Source organism: Daucus carota, chromosome 7 (assembly GCF_001625215.2).
Source record: "Daucus carota subsp. sativus chromosome 7, DH1 v3.0, whole genome shotgun sequence".
NCBI classification, from domain to species: domain Eukaryota; kingdom Viridiplantae; phylum Streptophyta; class Magnoliopsida; order Apiales; family Apiaceae; genus Daucus; species Daucus carota.
Window position 1 is genome coordinate 20385568 of NC_030387.2, and position 22548 is coordinate 20408115.

Genomic DNA, 22548 nt, shown 5'->3' on the forward strand with positions numbered 1-22548 from the left:
TTGTCTTACAAGTACAAATGCTTTGCCTATAAATATGGCATTGCATCCTTCATTTTTTAGTGTTCATTCACTTTGTAATCAAAGCATTTGTAAAGCTTTCAAGTTGTTCGTAACTTGCTTGATCGTTATATCCACAGTTTTCTGTGCTTTGATAACCCGGTTGTTTTAATCACTAAATCTAGAATATACCCTGTCGAATTTATTCTACGAACTTTAGTGGACATTAAAACTGAACCATTTTAATTATATAACGACTTCAAACTTTGTTATATTAATTGATTAAAATCTGATTAACAAATCATATTCAATCAGATTCACTTCCGCGACGATTTGGTACTGATTGTATTCAACCCCCCCTTCTACAATCATATCTGGACCTAACAATTGGTATCAGAGCGAGGTTGATACCATTTTTTCGTATCAGATCCTATACACACTCTGTAACGTCCAAATATTTTTTATTCGAATTAATTTTATTCCAAAAATTAATTTTGATTAAAAATATTTTTCTTTCAAAAATCTAAATCTCTCCAAACACTATTCATTTCAAATCCTTAAACATGAGTACACAAAAGATCAGTAGCATCAAAATCCCACCGTTCAGCCAGGAACACTTTGGCCTATGGAAGAGGCACATGTTCCTATTCCTCCGCACTGCGAACAGAAAATACATCGGGATTTTGGACAAAGGTGTTACTACTCCGATGAAGGGATTTTGGACAGAAAATATAGCACCCCTTTGGAGTTGAGTTTTTTTTACTTTTGATGCTATAATATAGCAATAGAACCAAGTATAGTATTGCATGTCTAACCAAAGAGATTTCATTATCTCTTGGGTGTAGATTTTTAAATTTTTTTGACTTATTATAGTTTTGAGTTACCTTCCTTATTTATTAAGAATCTTTATACTATTTTCATATATTTATTTTTTTATTTTTAATTTTTTGACGTGAACTACCTACATATTAAAAGATTGGATGTGATCGTTTCCCGCCATCAGCTGGTTTTCCCCAAATCGGAGAAATCTAGGGTTTTACTCTTAGGAAGAGAGAAAGGAAGAAAAGAAGGTTTGGTTTGCGTTGTGTACAGATGTCGTCGTTAAGCTGGAGACACCACACGCTCATTCAGTCGCTCTTATCCCGAGGCCCTCTCAAGGAATCTGAGTTTCGTTCCATTTTTACTAAAATCACTGCCAATAGATCAGGTCCATCTCCTTTTTTTACACCCACCACTCTTTTATTATTAGTATGATTATTATGTGGAGATATTTGCTGGGTATTTTTGTTTTTCGTTTTTATATGCTGTTCTGTTTTTAATTACTTGTTGCCTTTTGTATGGAGTTTTGCAATGGATTATTTTGTGGATTAGATGAAAATGTATATTAAGAGATTACGATAATCATAGACCACAACTTTATAAAACTGATTGAATTTGATGACATGGATAAGTATCTTGCTCAAGTAAATGCCACCTTCGTAACCCTTTTTTTGTGAAACTAATCATGGAAGAAGAGTCCAGACATTGATTAGATTTTTTCCTTTGATTTTTATCTGTTATTTCGAGTTTTAGAATTTCCATATTAGTCATTACCTTTTGTTTGGAGTTTTCGGTGGATCAAATGTATCAGATGGAAATGTGTATCAATGGATTCAGACACAACCTTTTGGAATTTTTTGAATTTGATGACATGGAAAAGTCTTTAGCTTAAGTCAATCACCGGTTTTCGCATTTTTGTTTATCGTAATTACGGGGACTTGTTTTTGTTAAACTATTAATGAAGATTGTCCTGTGTGGTTTTTGTACTTGGTGACTGAGGAAACTACATGTACTAGTAATTCTTGATTGTAACATACTTTGTTAATTGTTTGTTTTCTATTTTTTTGTTACCAGATAATGATCGATTATTCCATGATTACCTCAAGAAGATAAATTCCTGTCTTGCTTATGTTCAGTTTGAGTTACGTGCGTTCAGAAACCAATATGATGGCACGGTGTATTATGGAGGGGTTAACAATGTTGCAGATGAACAGTCCAAGCTTGGCACTAAGTACACGGTTCCTCAAATTGCTTTCTATAAAGGAATTGTAAGTGTTGGTCTTCCTCTGCATTAGTTGCATTTTTGGTAGTTTGAATGTTTGTGCGATTTGTTTAATACGCCACACTTATAGTTACTGCTTAACTTTCTTCTTCTATCTGGTAAGATTCTATTAACTGGAGAAATTGTATAAAGAAAGTACCTGGTGTGAGAAACTAAGTTGTTTTAGAAGATTCCCTATCATGCCCCATTTCATAGTCAACAAGATATTTCACAAGGATAAATTATCCATTGTTTAAATGTATTTCTAAAGTTGTAATATATCAATAGTTAATGCATTTAAGATTTATACTATCTATGAGATAGTTACTTTCCTAGACTTTAGAATTCTACCTATTTCAGCTCATACTGTCTTACTATTAGATACAAATACATAAGCGTCTCTGGGTAAGCAGTTTTTTTGTATGAGTGGTATTAGTTTGCCTCATGTTTCTGCTGATGCAGCAATATTAGTACTTATTAGAGGTCAAAGTGCATACTATTGGATGTATAAGGTCATGGGTTGTGTCTGCTCTCTAATATAGTTGCTTAGGTATTCTTATGTGTCAGACATAGGAACCTATTATATCCAGTTATATATCTGTGGTACACTTTTAATTCTTCACTTTGTCCGCAGAACCATTTTATTAGTAGCCTGTTTTTATTTCTGACATGCAAGCACTAAATATCAAATCAAAGCAATTATACAAGATGATACTGCAAAAGGCAGCATTACCAATATTGATGCTCTTAATACAAGGTTGGAAAATCAGGTACTTATGCCCTACTTATCTAAAATATTTCCATGAGCATGAATCCATAAATGTGTACATTTTTTATGTTTCACTTACAAATATCCACCCTGTAATTTGTGATTTCTCATTTACCTCCTTTGATTAATATCTAATACAATAAAGAATCTTGCAACAATAATGAATTTGCACAATTCTTTGGTAGTTCTATTGCCGAAGGCTATATATGTGTGTGGGATGTTAAAAAGCCCTCTCAAGTAGACATAATGTATGTTTATTAAGTTTTTGACCAAAAAACCCAGAACTCTCTCTTTATACTTTAGTGTACTTATCTGGTCTTTATCTTGCCCCTATTCTTTCTTTGATCATGCTGTTCCAGCTAATCCAGTCAGTAGTCATGCTGAAAAGCTAGGGCTTAATTTAGCTGAAAAGTTATAATTATTATCAAATGAAACTTTGCAACACAACTTGAGAATATACCTTGAATATTAATTATTGCAGTTTCTCTTAGAATGTTTTGGTGTATCTAGGTTCCTAATGGAGGTGGGCCAGAGTCGCAGGGTGTTTCATCTCAGGTTCCTGCTGCTTTCAGAAATTTTTCTTTGTCCCAGAAGGAACGAACTCTTGATGAGCTAGTACGTGATTAATGGCTATGTGCAGCCTCAGATGGTAGGATTGGGCTTGGTGTTAGATCCTTTTTGGACCTAAGGAGCTGGTTTCGTAGTAATGACGTTCCTGCTTTTGATGTCTGTAATGAGGCTGGAGTGAAGGTCCCTCTTTTCACCATATATATGAGCTCTCTAGAGTTTTGAAAATGCATGTTTTTCTTTTTATATGAAAATTGCGTTACCTTTTGTTCTTTTTATTAGCAATATCACATCCAATGAATTTCTGAAATTCCTGTATAGAAATATTCCCAGTAATGAAGAGCAAGAGTTTCTAAGCACATGATATATTGACCAAATTTACATTGTAGTGCTCAACATATCCCTTAACCTGTTCATTAGTTTCTTAGAAATCCCTTTGTTTCTTACATGTCACTCAATTATTTCTCACTTGGTAGTTTTGTTTATGGAGTGTTACTTGATATTAAAGGTTTAGATAACATTTTCAGCCCTTAGATGACTCTGATAAGTATTTGCTGCCGATGGTTGTTTTCAGGCAGATCCATGATCAAATGGAAGTTGTTCTGTCTGACCAGGAAATTTTCCCAAAGAAGGGTAATATGTCTAATTTTCCTGCTGTTACATTTACCAATAATTTGAACTACAGGGTCTTTGTCAAATCATCTACAACCCATATAATCTGCTGGCGGAGAGGATCTGCCCCGGTTGTGGCCCACAATGGGATTATTCAGTGCCCAAAAGTGAATTTGTTGTACATGAGGAGGAGCTGCAAAATGGGAACTCTCAGAACGAACCACCTCCTGAACCCCCCAGGAGGAAGAAGCAGATACGCAGCAGAACTGAGGACGACACTAGTGGATCTGGTCCTTCTCAGACTTGCACTGTCAAATCTGAAATGAGGACAACCCGGCGCTCCTCACAGCTAGTCGGTGCCAGCCAAATTTAACCAGTACCTATTTACTGGAAAATTCTCTCAGAATCATGCTTGTAAAATACGCAATTGTCGCTTTCAGACTGGTTGTTTTGGATCCTGGAATCAGGATATGTTTCGAAACCAAGCTTGTAAATTTTTCTGGAACTAAATGGTTTTGGTACACTGAGCAAGCTTGTAAAGCTTACTTTGTTAAACTATGTCTTTCATTGCAAGTTGATTGACATTGTTTTAGTTCTGTTTGGTCTTTATTTGATTGAAGAACAAATCAAGGAAGAATATGCGTTTAATGAGCTTGTCCTTTTTTTTGAGTGTCACTCATCATCATTGTCAATGTCATCATTTTTAGTGATCAACTGCATTCACCTCTTAGTCCCTCTATCTCCATCTTCCCTGTCTCATTAATAACAATACCATCTCAGAATCCTTAACTAATCGCTCGATGCTCTCCAGAGTTGGTTCGTTTGTAAACTTCATTCTCTCTTTCCTTAGTGGCCAGGCACCTGTTCCTAACAAGCTCTTCCTAACATGACGCATGAACTTGGCCCTGTTTTTTAATCTGCGAACAAATTGAAACTATTACAGGGTGAATTATCTAGTTGGTTGCTCAAGTCAGTTCAAACTTTCAAGTTAATCATTCAAGTCAATTTGAAATATTAAGTTGGCCACTGAACTTCTTTCTTAAATGAGTTCAACAGAGTAGAGTGCTGGGGAGCACTCAGCCAAAAGGAAATGCTGCTGGATGAAGCTCATTTAGCTAATTTACAGCCTACATATCCTTCATTTACAACCTATATATCCCACAATCTTTTTTCCTCCCTATTTTTGTCAAACTCCTTAACTAATCTTTTTTACTCCCTTTTTTTGTCAAACTCCTTAACTAATTTTTTTCCTCCCTATTAAGTTTCATCACGATCTAAGCATAAAATCCGGGCATTGCATTTTGGGTGTCACCAATCTTTTTTCCTCCTTATTTTTGTCAAACTCCTTAACTAATCGCTCGATGCTCCCGGAGTTGGTTCCGTAAATTTCATTGTCTCTTTCCTTAGTGGCTAGGCACATGTTCCTAACAAGCTCTCCTTGTATATATATTAAGAGTAGTGTTAGGTGCATATCATTGTGTACATAAAATTTGTACAAAATGATATGACAATTGATATGTGATGTTTTAATTGGGGTGTTTCATGTGAATACAGGACGCCCGTTTCAATTAAAACCAACCACATATTATTATTGTACAAAATTTTGTATACACTTATTTGAACCAAATATTTTCCATATATTAAACATGACGCATGAACTTAGGCCCTGTTTTGTAATCTGTGAACAAATTTGTAAGGAATGCCGCAGAAAGTTATAAGAAACTTATCATGTCACTAGAAACAATTATAAGGTTAATTATCTAATTAGGTCATTGAAGTCAGTTTAAAATATGAAATTGGTCACTAAAAACCGTCTCAATCAGGTCACTTATTCATTTTCTTAAATCAGGTGTACATTTCGTCAATTGAGTAAAAATCTGTACACAGAAATTACTTACGTGCTAGGAATGATATCGATGTGGCTAACGTCTCTTAAGCTAACCATAATTACTCGACTAAAATTTAATTAAACTTGAGCTTAAAAACGTGAATTATATAGAAAATAAAATCAATAATACACGTAAAATATATATATATATATATATATATATATATATATATATATATATATATATATATATATATATATATATATATATATATATATATATATATATATATATATATATATATATATATATATATATATATAGGGGAGGGTTCCGGTACAAACTTACAAACTTACAAACTTTTTTTGTTCAACACATATATAACTTGAGTTCAACATTTTTTTAACATATTTTGTTGAATATCGATTAAAATAGTGGTGGAGAAGTACATAAACCAATTTTTAAATGTAAGAACTAAGGTAAACATGTTATTTAACTAATATTTATGTTTCTAGACCCTACCCAAACCCCAGAGGTATAGTTTAAACATCTTTTTAGATATATTCAACACAATGATAATTAGTGTTCAACACCCGATGTTGAACCCCAATTATAAATGTGTTGAAAACGCGATTTATTTATGCGTTATTTCTAAAAATTGTGATGTTTTTTGAAGAATTTTCAACATGGATACTTTATATAACTAAGGATTAACACGATGGGAGAATAAAAAAAAGTTTGTAAGTTTGTAACTTAAAAAAGTTTTTATTTGATCCTATCCCTATATATATATATATATATATATATATATTAATAATAGTAATAAAACACCTATTCTACTCTTCTTATTTATATACTTTCTGAAGACTTATTTTGAATTTCATGATTAGTTAATTTTGGGTAATTTTATTGACTTGACATCATTTAATTTTTTGTCGAAACATGTATGTTTTAGTTTTTATTGTGTATTAAGCTTTTTATAGATGAAAGTCTGTAATGTTTCCTATATCCTCATGTATGGAAACATGAGTAACATGGAAACACGAGTAACCGAACATACGTACATGTTCATGAAATTTTTTAATATTTTTTAAAAAAATTTATTATGGACAGAAGTAGCAAATATTAATAGTAGAAAAATCGAAAAAAAACCATAACCGACTAATGGTTAACCGCAACCGAAAAACCGTCTTAATCGGTGTGGTTACGGTTAATGATAATTAACCATACCAAACCGCATTTGGTTACGGTTAATGTCCGGAACCGCACCAAACCGCACCATGCACACCCCTGTACACAATTATGTGCACCTAGACTACTCTTAATATATATACAAGGAGAGCTTGTTAGGAACATGTGCCTAGCCACTAAGAAAAGTGTGAATGAAATTTACAGAACCAACTCTAGGGAGCATCGAGCGATTAGTTAAGGAGTTTGACAAGAATAGGGAGGAAAAAGGATTGGCGACACCCAAAATACAATGCCTGGATTTTATGCTCAGATCGTGATGAAACTACTTCATCATTGGAAAATTGTGGGATATATAGGTTTTAAATGAGGGATATGTAGGCTGTAAATTAGCTAACTGCTCTATTTACAAATAAAAGAGCTCTTTTGTGACATGACATCCATGTTACCTTCAAAATTCTATAACTTAAAGCTACAGTTGGAATGATCTTCTTAGATTCTCTAACTCTGGAAGGTCTGAGTGAAATTAAACCCAAACCGGAGACTCTTCTAGTTCTGGATCATGACTAAACAAATGCATATCTCCATGAACCAAAGCATTTCACACCTGCTTGTAATTATAAAATCTTCATAACTACGCGAATCTGAAAATTTCACGAAAAACAGAAAATTATACTAGTGGTTAAGAAAGTGGAATCAGTAATGACTACATGCAATTCTTTTGAGAAGATGAGAGATCTAAGCCTGGCAAACATATCTAGAAGAAAATACCAACCGCTTATGTGACAATGAACATGAAGAGATATTTTCCCTGAACTTTCTTCCATTTTATAACCACTTCATCTCTTGGTAGTTTATTATACCATCCTTGTATATATCTGACAAAAATAATATCATTTTTTTCATATTGTTAAAACATAACTTCATATAAACAAGCACAGAACCATCTTTAACTGGACATGAACACTCACGCAAATAAGGGAAGATCATGATACTACTGGCAAAATATTCAATTTTTTCATATGGACACTTGTTGATTGTAATAATGATTATAATAACAAAATCAAAGTATTGATTAAAAAAACAATAAACCAACAAAAAGAATCTATCCCATCAAATCAACAAGTCAACCCAAAATAAGAAATAGCTCTACAGGACGTAGAGAGTTCGAATCTGTTTACATAATTATACTTTTCATTGTTTATGGATTGATGGAGATAATTTGTGTAGAAAAATTACATAATCTCTCAGATGACCTTTGATATGGGGATAAGGGTGTCTGACCTATATCAACCTTACATGATATGTCTATTAGTAATTCTTTTGGATCTTGTATGCGTACTACAAATTAAAGCACGTTCCTTTTGTATACGGAGTCATTGATCTTAAACATTGCCAAATAATTAGGTTCGAAGAAGGTGCTAAAATTCTCTGTTTTTTTTTGTTGTTTGAAAATCTGTTTTATTCAGTGTACCTATGTTTCTTGCCTTCACTTTAACCTTATACTGTTGTAGAAATTTGGGTTGCAGATTCCTTTATAAGTTCAAACTAACAAAATCTCACAAGAGAGCTAAAAACCAGAGCCATATAGCCAAAGAACAAAGAGTAGATTCAGAAGTGCAAACAATTTAAGATAGTTTCAGTCAAACAAACATGATGGATATTACAAGAAGAATCTATAAAGCAGCCAATGTCATTATCCTCTTCTATTGCAACTAGGTACTACAATATATGAGATCAACTACACTATCCCAAAAACAACGATAGGCGATACAGACTACAGTCATAACTAATCAACGTGTTTATGTAACCTTATTGTCCTGTTTAGGCTTCAAGTTCCTCACAAAATCATTCAAATCCCACATGGACTCGCTGTCAAGAGCAGAAACATCGAGCTCAATTTCCCCGTCTCCATCAGGTGTTGTCAATTTAGGATTCCGCTTGGCCACAATCTGCAAAATCTCATCCAAATGTTCGTCAGCCAAGTCTTGCAACACCAGCCCCAACTGATCCCTTTCCTCAACACACATGTCTCTTCTCTTCCGTGGATTTTCTTTGGCCTCTGCCACTGTCCTCTTCTGCTTAGGTACCGTTTTGCCAGCAACTTCCTTGCAAACTTTCTTAGGCAATGCTGGAGTTGGAAGCTTCTGCAGGGGCTTTTCTGGATCGCGCTGAGAAGACACCACTGCTGGTGTTTGTATAAACTCAGCCCAGGGCTTGCTACGCCTTTTCTGTTGTGCACGCTTACCCTTAAACATCACACCGCACTTGCTCATCATGGCTGCCTCAACTTTTCGGGTCTCAGTCGAATCCAACTCCATAGTCTTGTTTTTCATCAAACGTTTACGTTTAGTTTCTGTATGAGGAGAAACAACAGGCATTGCACGCTTTTGGCCAATGATCTTCTTACTAGCCAACTCCAATTGACGGGACTGAATCTGTGTTAGCCAACTCTCAAGTCTGTCAAGATGAGAGATGAACTTGTGCTTGAGTTCCTTCAACTCAGTTTCCGAATACGAATCAAGATGGTAGATCACACGAGACTTTTTGGTAGGTTGGGGGTTTAGATTGAGATTTGTGGAGTTGTTAATGCACGGAGCCATGATCATGTGTTTAGACTGGAGTAGAAAATCAGAGAAGGGTTAATGATGTTAGGTAAATTGGATGAAGAATTTAAAGAGAGATCACAGCAGATAATCCAAATAGGTTTAGGTTTTGGTTATGGTTAGTGACCGTTTAAAAAGTGTTCACACTGCCTCAACCTGTAAACCTATTCGTATTAGGTAAATCTATTGTGTGTAGGAGCAGGACTGGTTTTTGATAAGCGAGGGTATTGGCATTAAGGCAAGATCACCGCAAGGACAAAGGAAATCGGATCATGTGAGAAATCTTCTCATCGTATATAAAAATAGATTCTGGACCCATGAGAATGTAATCCCAAATATATATAATTAAATAGCTTATAACCGAGCACGGTTGGATAGCTCACTGGTAAAGAGATGAACCTGGTTCACCCCGAGTTTCGTAGAACAGATACTCATTTGTAAGGTTATAAGCCATATTTGTCAAAAAAAAAATAGCTTATAAGAGCATCTCCAACGGCGTTGGCTATAATCGTTGGCTAAATTGGACCTGTAAGACATTATTTAAAATTTGCTGAACCTGTAAGACATTTTGCTTCAATGGTACTGGCTATATTGGTTGGCTATAATTTAAAAATAGTATGTTATTAATATTTTAAATTGTTAAAATAGAATATATCAGTTCAATATAGTAATAAATGATGTCCAATCTTCCTACAGATTTTCTTACAGACCTGTAGAGGTTCGACAAATTTAACCATCCATAGGAGGTTGGCTAAATTTATAGACAACAGGTGAGCATGGTTGGAGTTGAGTTTTTGGAGCTGTTGGCTAATTTTTTTTATTTTAAGTAAGCCAACTCACCTTTTAGCTAAGGGTTTTAGATGGTTGGAGATGCTCTAACACGTGCAAAGCACGGGCGGATATAATATTTATTATTTTATCGTATATATTTTAAATTTAACTAATATTGTGAAAATAAAATTATGATAGAATAATGTGGTTAAATAAATTTTTTATTTAACAGTTGAATAAATTCTTAATAGTTAGGTTCGTCAAATGACTAATTAAAAATTAGTTCGAAAATTTATACTTTAATGAAAATGTTAAAAATTAATAATTTAATATATAACATATTATAAGTTAAAGAGACATGCAAACCCAAATACCGGCACATCATACTAACCTAATTTTTAATGGTTTGGTTTAATAAATAATGAAAAGCATATTATAACATTTTATAAATTAAGGAGGTCTGTGGGTCGAATATCAACCTGATCACCAAACTTGACCGAGCTTTAATAATAATAATAATAATAATAATAATAATAATAATAATATACAGTATAGTATAGATTTATCATATTACTTTTTTAACTGAGATCATTACAGTATTTAAAAATAATGCTGTTGATAGAGGAATTTGGTAATCAACAAAGATGAGGTTCATGGCCGGAATCAAGATCCGTGACGGTGGTTTTGGTCGCCGGAGAGTGGTGGTTGTTTGTTTTAGGGGGTGGCTGAGATTAGGGTTTTGAGTTGGTCTCACGTGCTCTCAACTCATGATCCCCTAATGTGCCTACGTACCCCTATATTTATAGGGGATCAAGCCGTACGTAGTTCTATTGAACCAAGACTCCTAATTTGTTCAAGACTAGGCTTCTTGGGGATAAGACCAACCTTAAGCCGGTGACTTATCACTTAGAGTTCTACTCCAGTTAGAATTAAGCCTTGAGGCAACTACCTCAGACTCCTAGTCCAAGTACATCACGGATACGGCATCATCTCCACTACGAGAGATGACACTAACCGCTACTTTTCGTAGCATGGAGGAGACGTCTGGTAGAGCCGTGACCAATTCCTTGTGGTGTAGGGACGCGCCCTTATCCCCTAGTGAAGGTTCTCACTAAAAGGTAAGGCCAATGAGGAGCCAAGTTACACGATCGTCCCAGTCCCCCAATGAGGACTAACTCACCAGAATACAGGACCCGGACATATGATCGGCCTTCATGTCACCCCTGAGGGCCTTCTACAATCATGATCACCCCAAGCCCCCGCACGAGGACAACCCGGCAGATAGCAGGATTGGGGATTATAGATCATGCCCGGACGTAACCCGGGAACTACCAGATGAGCCTGATAACTACCAGATGAGCCCGGCACTAGTCTTCATATCCCTCGGAAGGGTAGGTCTTCGTATCCCTCGGAAGGGTCGTCGTCGAGACTCACTCAACCTCACACATATTCATCACCTGTGGGCGCGACCACGGAGGGCGCGCCCTTGACCCTTGTTCCTCATTCTCTTCACACTTCAGACACGTGACATCCTGCTCTTGAGACAAAGGGCCGCGCCTCCCGGATTACCCGCGGAGGGCGCGCCCTCTCCCAATTCACATGGCCAAATGTGGCCAAATATGGTCAAGCCTCTCATAGAGGTTACACCTCCAAGGGGTACGCCCTCTCAAAGAGTTCAAGCCTCTCATAGAGGTCATACCCCTCATAGAGGTTACACCTCCAAGGGGTACGCCCTCTCAAAGAGGTCACACCTCCGAGGGCCGTACCTTTTCATATATACTCATAGTCAAATTTTGGGCATAACAAGTACTCCCCAAATTTTCTTGATATTGGAGATATCAGGGAAATTTTTACCTCATACCACACATCCTCTTCCGAGAGCGCGTCCGCGCATAGAGGCGCGACATAAGCCACTATTATTCCTCGACATTCCAAGATGCAGGTTGTGCACAGACCTTGCAAGTATATAATGTTGGTATCTTTGATTATTTTAGCAAAGTGGCTAGACATGAGGCAGGCGCATCCTTATGATGTGTTCATAAGTAATGAGCAATCTTTATAAAAGAAAACAGGGGACGCGACCTATCTGTCGTTGACAGTGGCGCAGCTTCGCTTATTCCTTCCAAAGAACACATTCAACCATAACATTCGCGCCAATGAACTTCAACAAAAGAAGGGCGCGCCTTCGCGGTGCGAAGGTTGGTGGCTGTTTTTCAGCCTTAGTGTGTCCATGGTACCTAGGAACAGTACATATAAGGCGCGACTTACAAAACGGCGCCGCCTTGTTATAATATGACCCCTTTTTTATCTTTTTCTAAAGAATTGCCTAAGCAGAGGGCGCGGCTGATGGCGCTGCCTTGCAATATTTCTTTTCTTTCAAGGACTGTATAAGCAGAGGGCGCAGCCTACGGCGCAGCCTTACTTGTAACGTGGGCTCTTTTGATCTTTTCCAAGGATTAAGTAGAGGGCGCGGCCTTTGGCGCAGCCTTACTTTTTCACGCGTGAATCACTTGCTTAAGAAATTCAAAAGGACCACTCTCCAGTCCATACATCATCCCATATGGGGCATCACGAATCTTATCGTGGTTTATATAACTCCGGTGCATCGCACGGGTCCCAGAGCTCATAGCTCAATGGGGAATCAATAGTATAAAGCGTTACCCAGATCATATCATGGATATGTAAGATCCAGAGCGCGCTAATATAGTGTCCAGAGCGTATCATGGATGGTTAAAATTCACAGCACCCAGAGCTGGTCATTGATAATTAGGCAACTTTTGAAAGGCCTTAAGTGTATCATGGTCAAAGACCTTGTAGGTATCATGCTACGTTCATGTAGAACGGAGGACGCGCTCTCATCAAGATGGACAGCTCCTTTAGCATGTCGGACTTGACCTGCACTCAATCATGTATACCACTTAATAATGACGGTCAGTGTTACCTCATGACGTGCCCTGTTAGGGGGAAGGCATGTCCTCCCGAATTATCAACCCTGGAAACATGACTTTGGAACTCGGGGTGCGTCCAACTAGGAGGAGGCGCATCTTTGAAGCATCTTCCTTCTCAACCTTATTATCCTGGGGGCGCGCCCTCATGCGCTTTCTCGGGTGATGAGTACTTCCGAGAGGGCGCGCCCTAGGGAGGGACGTGACCTCTTCAAGACTAGTGAGCTCCTTCCTGAGTATGTTTGTCTTCATACATAATCATATTAAACAATCAATGCATCAGATATACCTGAGGGCGCGCCCTGTCAGAAGGAGGCGCGCACTTCGTTCTCTGACGAAATACCAGTAGGATATGGCGCACGCCTTTATGTGGGCGTACCTTGTTGGAGGAAAATGCGACTACTCCTCACGGCCAAGAGGTGTACTCCTCATAAAGGTAACACCGTATTACCTGTGAATTTATACATGTAGTAGTCTTAGGGAACCAAATATTGAGGGAGTTTAATATTTACCTGAGGGCGCGCCCAGTCAGGGAAAGGCGCGCACTCTTACGACTTTTTGAGCTAGGTTCCATCTAAATAACTCGCCCTTCGTAACTTTCCCGTTCATATCACCACATGTGGTCAGGCCTTCAACATGCGCCTTCTCGCGAACCTCAAATTACTTGCTCTGGGGAGGGCGCGGCTCTTTAGAAAACCGTTGAGGCTTCAAGGGAGGCGATCTCCTTCTCGTAATGACTCAAACCACAACAGACTTGTTAGCAATAACATGCGAAAGCATTATGAGAATCTTACCCGGAGGTGCGCCTTCTTCGAAGGTGTAAGGGAATTCGTTCCTCACGGTGGTAATTGAGCACCACATCACTTGGAGGCGTACCCTGTCAGGGGGAGGTGTACCCTGTCCAGGGGAGGTGTACTCTATCCGGGGGAGGTGTTTATGGCTTTTTCTTCCTTTAATTCATATTTAAGTGCCCTAAGTTGACCGGGCCAGCAGCTAATCCAAACGGACCTAAAAAATGAAACTTTTCACAATCGGGGTAGCGCGGGCGCGCTACCAGGGCGCACCAAGGGCGCGGGCGCGCCGCTCCAGGGCGCGGGCGCTCCCAGGGCGTGGGCGCGCCGCTCCAGGGCGCGAGCGCGCCACAATGACAGACACGGGCGCTCCCAGGGCGCTCCCAGGGCGTGGGCGCGCCGCTCCAGGGCGCGGGCGCTCCAGGGCGCTCTCAGGGCGTGGGCGCGCCGCTCCAGAGCGCGGGCGCTCCCAGGGCGCACCCAGGGCGCGGGCGCGCCGCTCCAGGGCGCGGGTGCTCCCAGGGCGCTCCCAGGGCGCACCCAGGGCGCGGGCGCGCCGCTCCAGGGCGCGGGCGCTCCCAGGGCGCACCCACGGCGCGGGCGCGCCGCTCCAGGGCGCGGGCGCTCCCAGGGCGCGGGCGCGCCGCTCCAGGGCGCGGGCGCGCCACATGGGCAGACCCCGGGCGCTACCAGGGCGCTCTAGGGCGCTCGTGATTTTCTTTCTTTTCGCTTCATTTCTCGACTTCCAACCCACCGTATAAGCTTGGAAAAGTCCATACTCCCTCCACCTAGGTTCTTCTGTCCGGGGGAGGCGTACCCTCTTCGTAGGTGTTAGGTCTCCGAAAATCGCATCCTTCACCGACTCCCCGGTCCAGAATACCTTGTTCGCATATTAGGTTACCTCCTAGAATTTCGTTGATGATCGTCCTCCTTCAAACTTCCGATGAAGGTCTCCTCTTCTCTTGTGCTCTAGCCATCGCCCTGCCGGAAAACGATCCTCCTCTACGTGCGAATCTCCGTCGTGTGACATCTCTTCCTCTTAAGATGATGATCTTGAATAGCCCCTCCTTCTAGCGCCAATTTGTTGATAGAGGAATTTGGTAATCAACAAAGATGAGGTTCATGGCCGGAATCAAGATCCGTGACGGTGGTTTTGGTCGCCGGAGAGTGGTGGTTGTTTGTTTTAGGGGGTGGCTGAGATTAGGGTTTTGAGTTGGTCTCACGTGCTCTCAACTCATGATCCCCTAATGTGCCTACGTACCCCTATATTTATAGGGGATCAAGCCGTACGTAGTTCTATTGAACCAAGACTCCTAATTTGTTCAAGACTAGGCTTCTTGGGGATAAGACCAACCTTAAGCCGGTGACTTATCACTTAGAGTTCTACTCCAGTTAGAATTAAGCCTTGAGGCAACTACCTCAGACTCCTAGTCCAAGTACATCACGGATACGGCATCATCTCCACTACGAGAGATGACACTAACCGCTACTTTTCGTAGCATGGAGGAGACGTCTGGTAGAGCCGTGACCAATTCCTTGTGGTGTAGGGACGCGCCCTTATCCCCTAGTGAAGGTTCTCACTAAAAGGTAAGGCCAATGAGGAGCCAAGTTACACGATCGTCCCAGTCCCCCAATGAGGACTAACTCACCAGAATACAGGACCCGGACATATGATCGGCCTTCATGTCACCCCTGAGGGCCTTCTACAATCATGATCACCCCAAGCCCCCGCACGAGGACAACCCGGCAGATAGCAGGATTGGGGATTATAGATCATGCCCGGACGTAACCCGGGAACTACCAGATGAGCCTGATAACTACCAGATGAGCCCGGCACTAGTCTTCATATCCCTCGGAAGGGTAGGTCTTCGTATCCCTCGGAAGGGTCGTCGTCGAGACTCACTCAACCTCACACATATTCATCACCTGTGGGCGCGACCACGGAGGGCGCGCCCTTGACCCTTGTTCCTCATTCTCTTCACACTTCAGACACGTGACATCCTGCTCTTGAGACAAAGGGCCGCGCCTCCCGGATTACCCGCGGAGGGCGCGCCCTCTCCCAATTCACATGGCCAAATGTGGCCAAATATGGTCAAGCCTCTCATAGAGGTTACACCTCCAAGGGGTACGCCCTCTCAAAGAGTTCAAGCCTCTCATAGAGGTCATACCCCTCATAGAGGTTACACCTCCAAGGGGTACGCCCTCTCAAAGAGGTCACACCTCCGAGGGCCGTACCTTTTCATATATACTCATAGTCAAATTTTGGGCATAACAAATGCTAATGTATTTTAGTGGAAAAGTATCACCGGTTATTTATTATTAATTATATATAATAATATTATATTTTTATAAATATGTCGCCCGCTCTGTTTATAAACTCGGTGATTAATAACGATTAATCATCAATTAATCCTTATTCCACAGCTCGCCGAACTGATTAAATATCAGATATTCTATTAATCCCTGATCAATCCAATTAATCCTCGATTAATCCTTGTTCGGTGTCTTTACCGATTAAATCTGATTCCTGCTTGTTACAACACTGATCACCCGTGTTAATTGTTGAAAATCGATTTTTTTAGTTTGAAAATCTAAAAGATATAGTGTGTTTTAGTTAAAATGGTAATTACTATGTTGCTTGATGTTATTTTAGAAGATTGAGTTTTTTTCGTCTATAACATAAAGAGATAATATATTTTAGTTAAAAAAAATAATTAATTATATAGATAGGCACGTATTTAGGCCCAATACCGACCGATCAAACTTCTGATTTCCGACTTTAATAGTATAGTATAGATTATAATAATATTCTTTTTTACATGTATGTTGCATCATGCATGTGTTATTTTTTAGAAAATCGGTTTTTTAGTTAAATATCTGAAAAAGATAACGTGTTTTTATGTTGTCTAATGTTATTTTTAGAATTTTGAGTTTTTTTAGTTAGAAAATATGAAAAAGATAATAGTTTTGTTAAAAAGGATAGGCCCAAGTACCGACCGGGGATAATTGATTATATAAAAAGCCCATAATTTGGCCTAAGTACCGACTAACCAAATTTTTAATGTTCCGGCTTTAATAGTATAGCCTATAACACGTGCAAATGCACGGGCGGGTAACATATTTGTTTTTATCGTATATATTTTGGATTTAACTAATTTTATTGTAAAAATAAAATTATGATAGAATAACGTGATTAAATAAATGTTTTATTTAACAGTGGGATAAATTCTTCATAGTTAAGTCCATTAAATGGTTACTTAAAAATGAGGTCGAACATATATATTTTAATGAGAATGTTAAAATAGTTTTTTTTACATGTTATAGTTTAAGTAGACCTATAAACTCAAATATAAACTAACCAATCTAACCTTTTAATATTTCGTTATTAATAATTAATAATATGGTATAAAACATATATTATAAGTTAAAAAGGCGCATGAAACCAACTACCGATCCATCATACTAACCTAAATTTAATATTTTTGTTAAATAGATAATAAAAAATATATATACTATAACATGTTATAAATTCAAGAGCTCCGTGGGTCGAATACCAACCGATTCACCAAACTTAACTAACTGTCCAACCAACTGAACTTGTTATGTTTTGGCTTTAATAGTGTAATGCTCCTGTGAAGTGTAGTTGTGCAATTTATTTTTAAAGTTTTCTTTATCTAAATTAAAGTTTGGATGTTAAACTTTTATTCAGGGAAAAAATCTCAAGAATAAGTTTCACTACTATATTTTATAGGAGCATTAAAATGCGTGTCGAGTAGTTGAAAAAAAACGTATACAATTAAATGGGACAGAGAGAGTAGTATATTATAGATTTGTAATATTTTTTTTAATGTGAGATCATTAGAGTATTTAAAAATAATATTATTAATGTATTTTGGTTGAATAATATCACATATTATTTATTAATAATTATATATAATGATATTATATTTATATATATATGTCGCCCGTATTAATTGTAAAAACTCGGGTTTTTAGTTAGAATATCTAAAAAGATAATGCGTTTTGTTTAAAATTGCTATGCTGCTCGATGTTATTCCCATGTTAATTGTAAAAACTCGATTTTTTAGTTAGAAAATCTAAAAAAGATAATGTGTTTTGTTTAAAATTACTATCTTGCTCGATGTTATATTAGAGAGTTTCTTTTAGCTAAAAAATATATAAAAGATAATACTTTTTAGTTAAAAAGATTCAATTGGCTATATGGATAGGCCTGCCCAAGTACCAACCTCCCGACCGATATAATAATATTTTATTTTTACAGATTTGTCGTCCGTGTCCGTATTAATTGTAAAAGACCAATTTTTTAGTTAGAAAATTTATAAAAAGATGATATATTTTAGTTAAAACGGTAATTACCACATTTCCCAATGTTATATTAGAAGATTGAGTTTTTTTCAGTTGGGAATATAAAAAAGGTAATATATTTTAAATAAAAAAAATAATTGGTTATATAGATAGGCCCCGTACTTTGGCCCAAGTACTGATTGACCAAACTTTTAAGAAGATTGATTTTTTTAGGAAAAAAATATATAAAAGATAATATATTTTAGTTAAAAAGAGTAATTGGCTATATAGATAGGCGCGTACTTAGGCCAAAGTACCGGCCGCCCGACCAATATAATAATATTATATTTTTATAGATATGTCGCCCATGTCCGTATTAATTGTAAAAGATCGATTTTTTAGTTAGAAAATTTATAAGAAGATAATATATGTTAGTTAAAAAGGTAATTATCATGTTTCTCAATGTTATTTTAGAACATTGAGTTTTTTAGGTTGGTGTTATGGTCAGTTTTGGCCATGGAAAGAGAAGAGAGGGCGCGCCCTCCACGGGACAAGTCGGGAGGCGCGGCCTTAGGTTTCAGAGACAAGTGTGCCAGGTGTGCAAAGTGAAGAAGGAAAGGTAGCGAAGATAAAGGGCGCGTCCTCTATGGTCGCATCCACAGGTAAGTATTGTGTGTGTGAGGATGAGTGAGTCTCAATGACGACCCTTCCGAGGGATATGAAGACTAGTGTCAGGCTCATCTGGAAGTTATCAGGCTCATCTGGTAGTTCCCGGGTTACGACCGGGCGTGATCTATAATCCCCAATCCTGCTATCTGCCGGGTTGTCCTCGTGCGGGGGCTTGGGGTGATCACGGTTGTAGAAGGCCCTCAGGGGTGACATGAAGGCCGATCATATGTCTGGGTCCTGTATTCTGGTGAGTTAGCCCTCATTGGGGGACTAAGACGATCGTGTAAATTGGCTCCTCAATGGTCTTACCTCTTAGTGAGAACCTTCACTCAGGGGTAAGGACGTGTCCCTACACCTCAAGGAATGGGTCACGGCTCTATCCGATGTCTCCTCCATGCTACGAAAAGTAGCGGTTAGTGTCATCTCTCGTAGTGGAGATGATGCCGTATCCGTGATGTACTTGGACTAGGAGTCTAAGGTAGTTGCCTCAAGGCTTACTTCTAAGTGGAGTAGAACTCTAAGTGATAAGTCACCAGCCCACGGTTGGTCTTATCCCCAAGAGGCCTAGTCCTGATCAAACTAGGAGTCTTGGTTCAATAGAACTACGTACGGCTTGATCCCCTATATAAAGGGGTACGTAGGCACATCAAGGGGATATATCGAGAGTTGTGAGAACGAGAGCATAAATATATTCCCTTGATCTCAGCCACCCTCAAACACCTAAAACTATCGTCCACGGCGGATTCCCGTCATATAGTCACCGTGAAACACCTAAGTCCGGCAACGAACCTCACGTTTGTTGATGCACCAAATTCCTCTATCAACAGTTGGGAATGTAAAAAGGTAATATATTTTAATTAAAAAGAATAATTGGTTATATCAATAGGCCCGTGGTTTTGCCCAAGTACCGACCGACCAACTTTTAATGTTTCGGCTTTAATAGTATAGTATAGATAGCATAGAAGTATAGATAGGTTAATTATCTAATTAATTATCAAAATAAGTTATTAAGTTAGGTTTTTCTCAATGAGGTCACTTTTTTAAATTAGATGTACACTCCATTAAGTGATTGTTGTCCCGGGACACCCGGGTTCGACTCTGGCTCATCCTGAGAATTATTAGAACAGATACTAATTTGTAAGGCATATAAGCCTGCATTATCAAAAAAAAGGTTTGTAGATAGGAAGTTGCTTACGTGACGGTAATTGTCTGACCTTGTATGCCCAGCCCAACACTTGTATCACTGTATGGCTGTATCTATGTTGTCAAAAGACACATGTAAAAACACCCTCCCCTTAAAACAATTGTATACATATATATATATATAGGCACTTGCTCAAATGAGAACTTTCTTAAATTGAGAACCGTGAGAACTTTTTTAATTTATCAAAATCTCATTCATTTGAAGGGCCCCGCCAGGGGCACCTTCACAAAAAATGTATATAATTATGGTCTCCACCTAGCTAGCCAAAAAAAAAATTATAATAAAAAATCACTGATGACGTGGCAGTGGACTTATTTTTTTGAATTTTTTTTTTTTGACTAGTTAGGGAGAGACTAGTTTTATATACATTTTTTATATTGGGTACCCACTAGTTTGATGTTTAGATTAGTCAAAATATGATAAATTAAGGAAGTTCTCACGGTTCTCATTTTAAGAAGTTCTCACTGGAGTAATCCTCTATACATATATATATTAATATATTTCGGTTCGGTTAATTTCGGTGCGGTTTTAGCATAAAACCGAAAATAAAACTACACCACTAATTTCGGTTATTTATTTCGGTTTTATTTTCGGTTTGGTTTTTTTCGGTGTGGTTTTTCGGTTTTTTCAGGGTTTTTTTGCGGTTTCGGTTTTTTCTGCTCACCCCTAATTGTGTACATAAAATTTGTACATAATGACATGTCAATTGATGCAAAAAGTTTTATTTTGGGTGGTTGATCCGTTGATATAAATACAGGAGGTTCATTCCAATTAAAACTCACCTCATGTCATTATGTCCAAATTTTTGTACACAATTTTGTGCACCAAGCATTTTTCATATATTAAACATGACGCATGAACTTGACCCTGTTTTGTAATCTGTGAACAAATTAGGGACACCGGCTCCTCTGAGCCTATATGGAACGTCGGAGAAAATTATAAGAAACTTATCATGTTAGTAATTATAGGGTTAGTTATCTAGTTGGTCACTAAGTCAGTTTAAAATATCAAATTGGTCAGTAAAAACCATCTCAATTAGGTCACTTTCTCAAATCGTGTGTACATTTCGTCAATTGAGTAAATAGATGGAAATTACTTACGTGATAGGAATTATATCGATGTGGCTAATAGGGATGGGCATTCACCCCGCCCCGCTCGATCCCGATCAGATCCCCGCCCCGTTCAGGTCGGGGATTCGGGGAATTTTTGGGGTGCGGGCGGAAATCGGGGAAAGTATAATAAAAAATTCGGGGATCGGGTCTGGTGTCTCCCCGATCCCCAACCCCGATTGTGTATATATATAAATAATAATATATTTAGTATAATATATATATTTAATAGATAATTTTTATAATATTATTAAAATTAAAAAATGATTTTTATTTTTATTGATTGATTATAATATATTGTAATATATTATATTTTAAATTGTCGTTTATTTATATTATAAATCAATTTTAATATGATTTGATATTGAAAATATAAAATAATATTATATTATTAGTATATTAGGAGTTAGTAGTTTGTTTTTTTATTAAAAATATATTATATATTATAAAGTTATTATTTTTTATTAAAAATTAAAATTCCCGAATCCTTGCGGGGATCCCCGATCCCCGCCGAACGGGGATCGTGGAGGAAAATAATCCCCGTTCGAGGTTTGGGGCGGGACGGGGATGGGTATTGAATTCGGGGATCGTTATCCCCGACCCCGAAGTGTCCCCGCGTCCATCCGTAGTGGCTAACATCCGTTAAGATATTCATTATTACGCAACTAAAATTTAATTAAACTCGAGTTTAAAAACGTGAATTATACCAAAAATAAAATCGATAATACATGTATACAAGATTACAAGTGTTCTAAGAGGAGGGTGTTTTTACATGTCTTTTGACAACATAGATAGGTACTCGTTATACAGGTCAGGCAATTACCGCCACGTAAGCAACTTCCGTCAACAAACTTTTAAGTACTTAATGTAGACAGTTTTCGGTAACTAGCTTGATAACTGACTTTAACCCATTAATTATATATATTTGGGATTTTATTTTCATGGGTCCAGAATCTACTTTTATGTACGATGAGAAGATTTCTCACATGAACTGATTTCCTTTGTCCTTACGGTGATCTTGCCTTAATGCCAACACCCTCGCGGCCTCGCTTATCAAAAACCTAATACGAATAGGTTTACAGGTTGAGGCAGTGTGAACACTTGTT

At 38.1% G+C, this 22548-nt stretch overlaps 1 protein-coding gene across 1 annotated transcript; it reads left to right on the plus strand.

Annotated features, from left to right (window-relative positions):
* Positions 1–886: 886 nt before the first annotated feature.
* Positions 887–4673, plus strand: LOC108193974 (uncharacterized). The gene is made up of 4 exons (XM_017360839.2): positions 887–1204; positions 1891–2084; positions 3357–3596; positions 3988–4673. Exons 1-3 carry the CDS (start codon positions 1090–1092, stop codon positions 3471–3473), a joined length of 426 nt encoding a protein of 141 aa, XP_017216328.1. The 5' UTR covers positions 887–1089; the 3' UTR covers positions 3474–3596; positions 3988–4673.
* The last annotated feature ends 17875 nt before the right edge of the window (positions 4674–22548 follow it).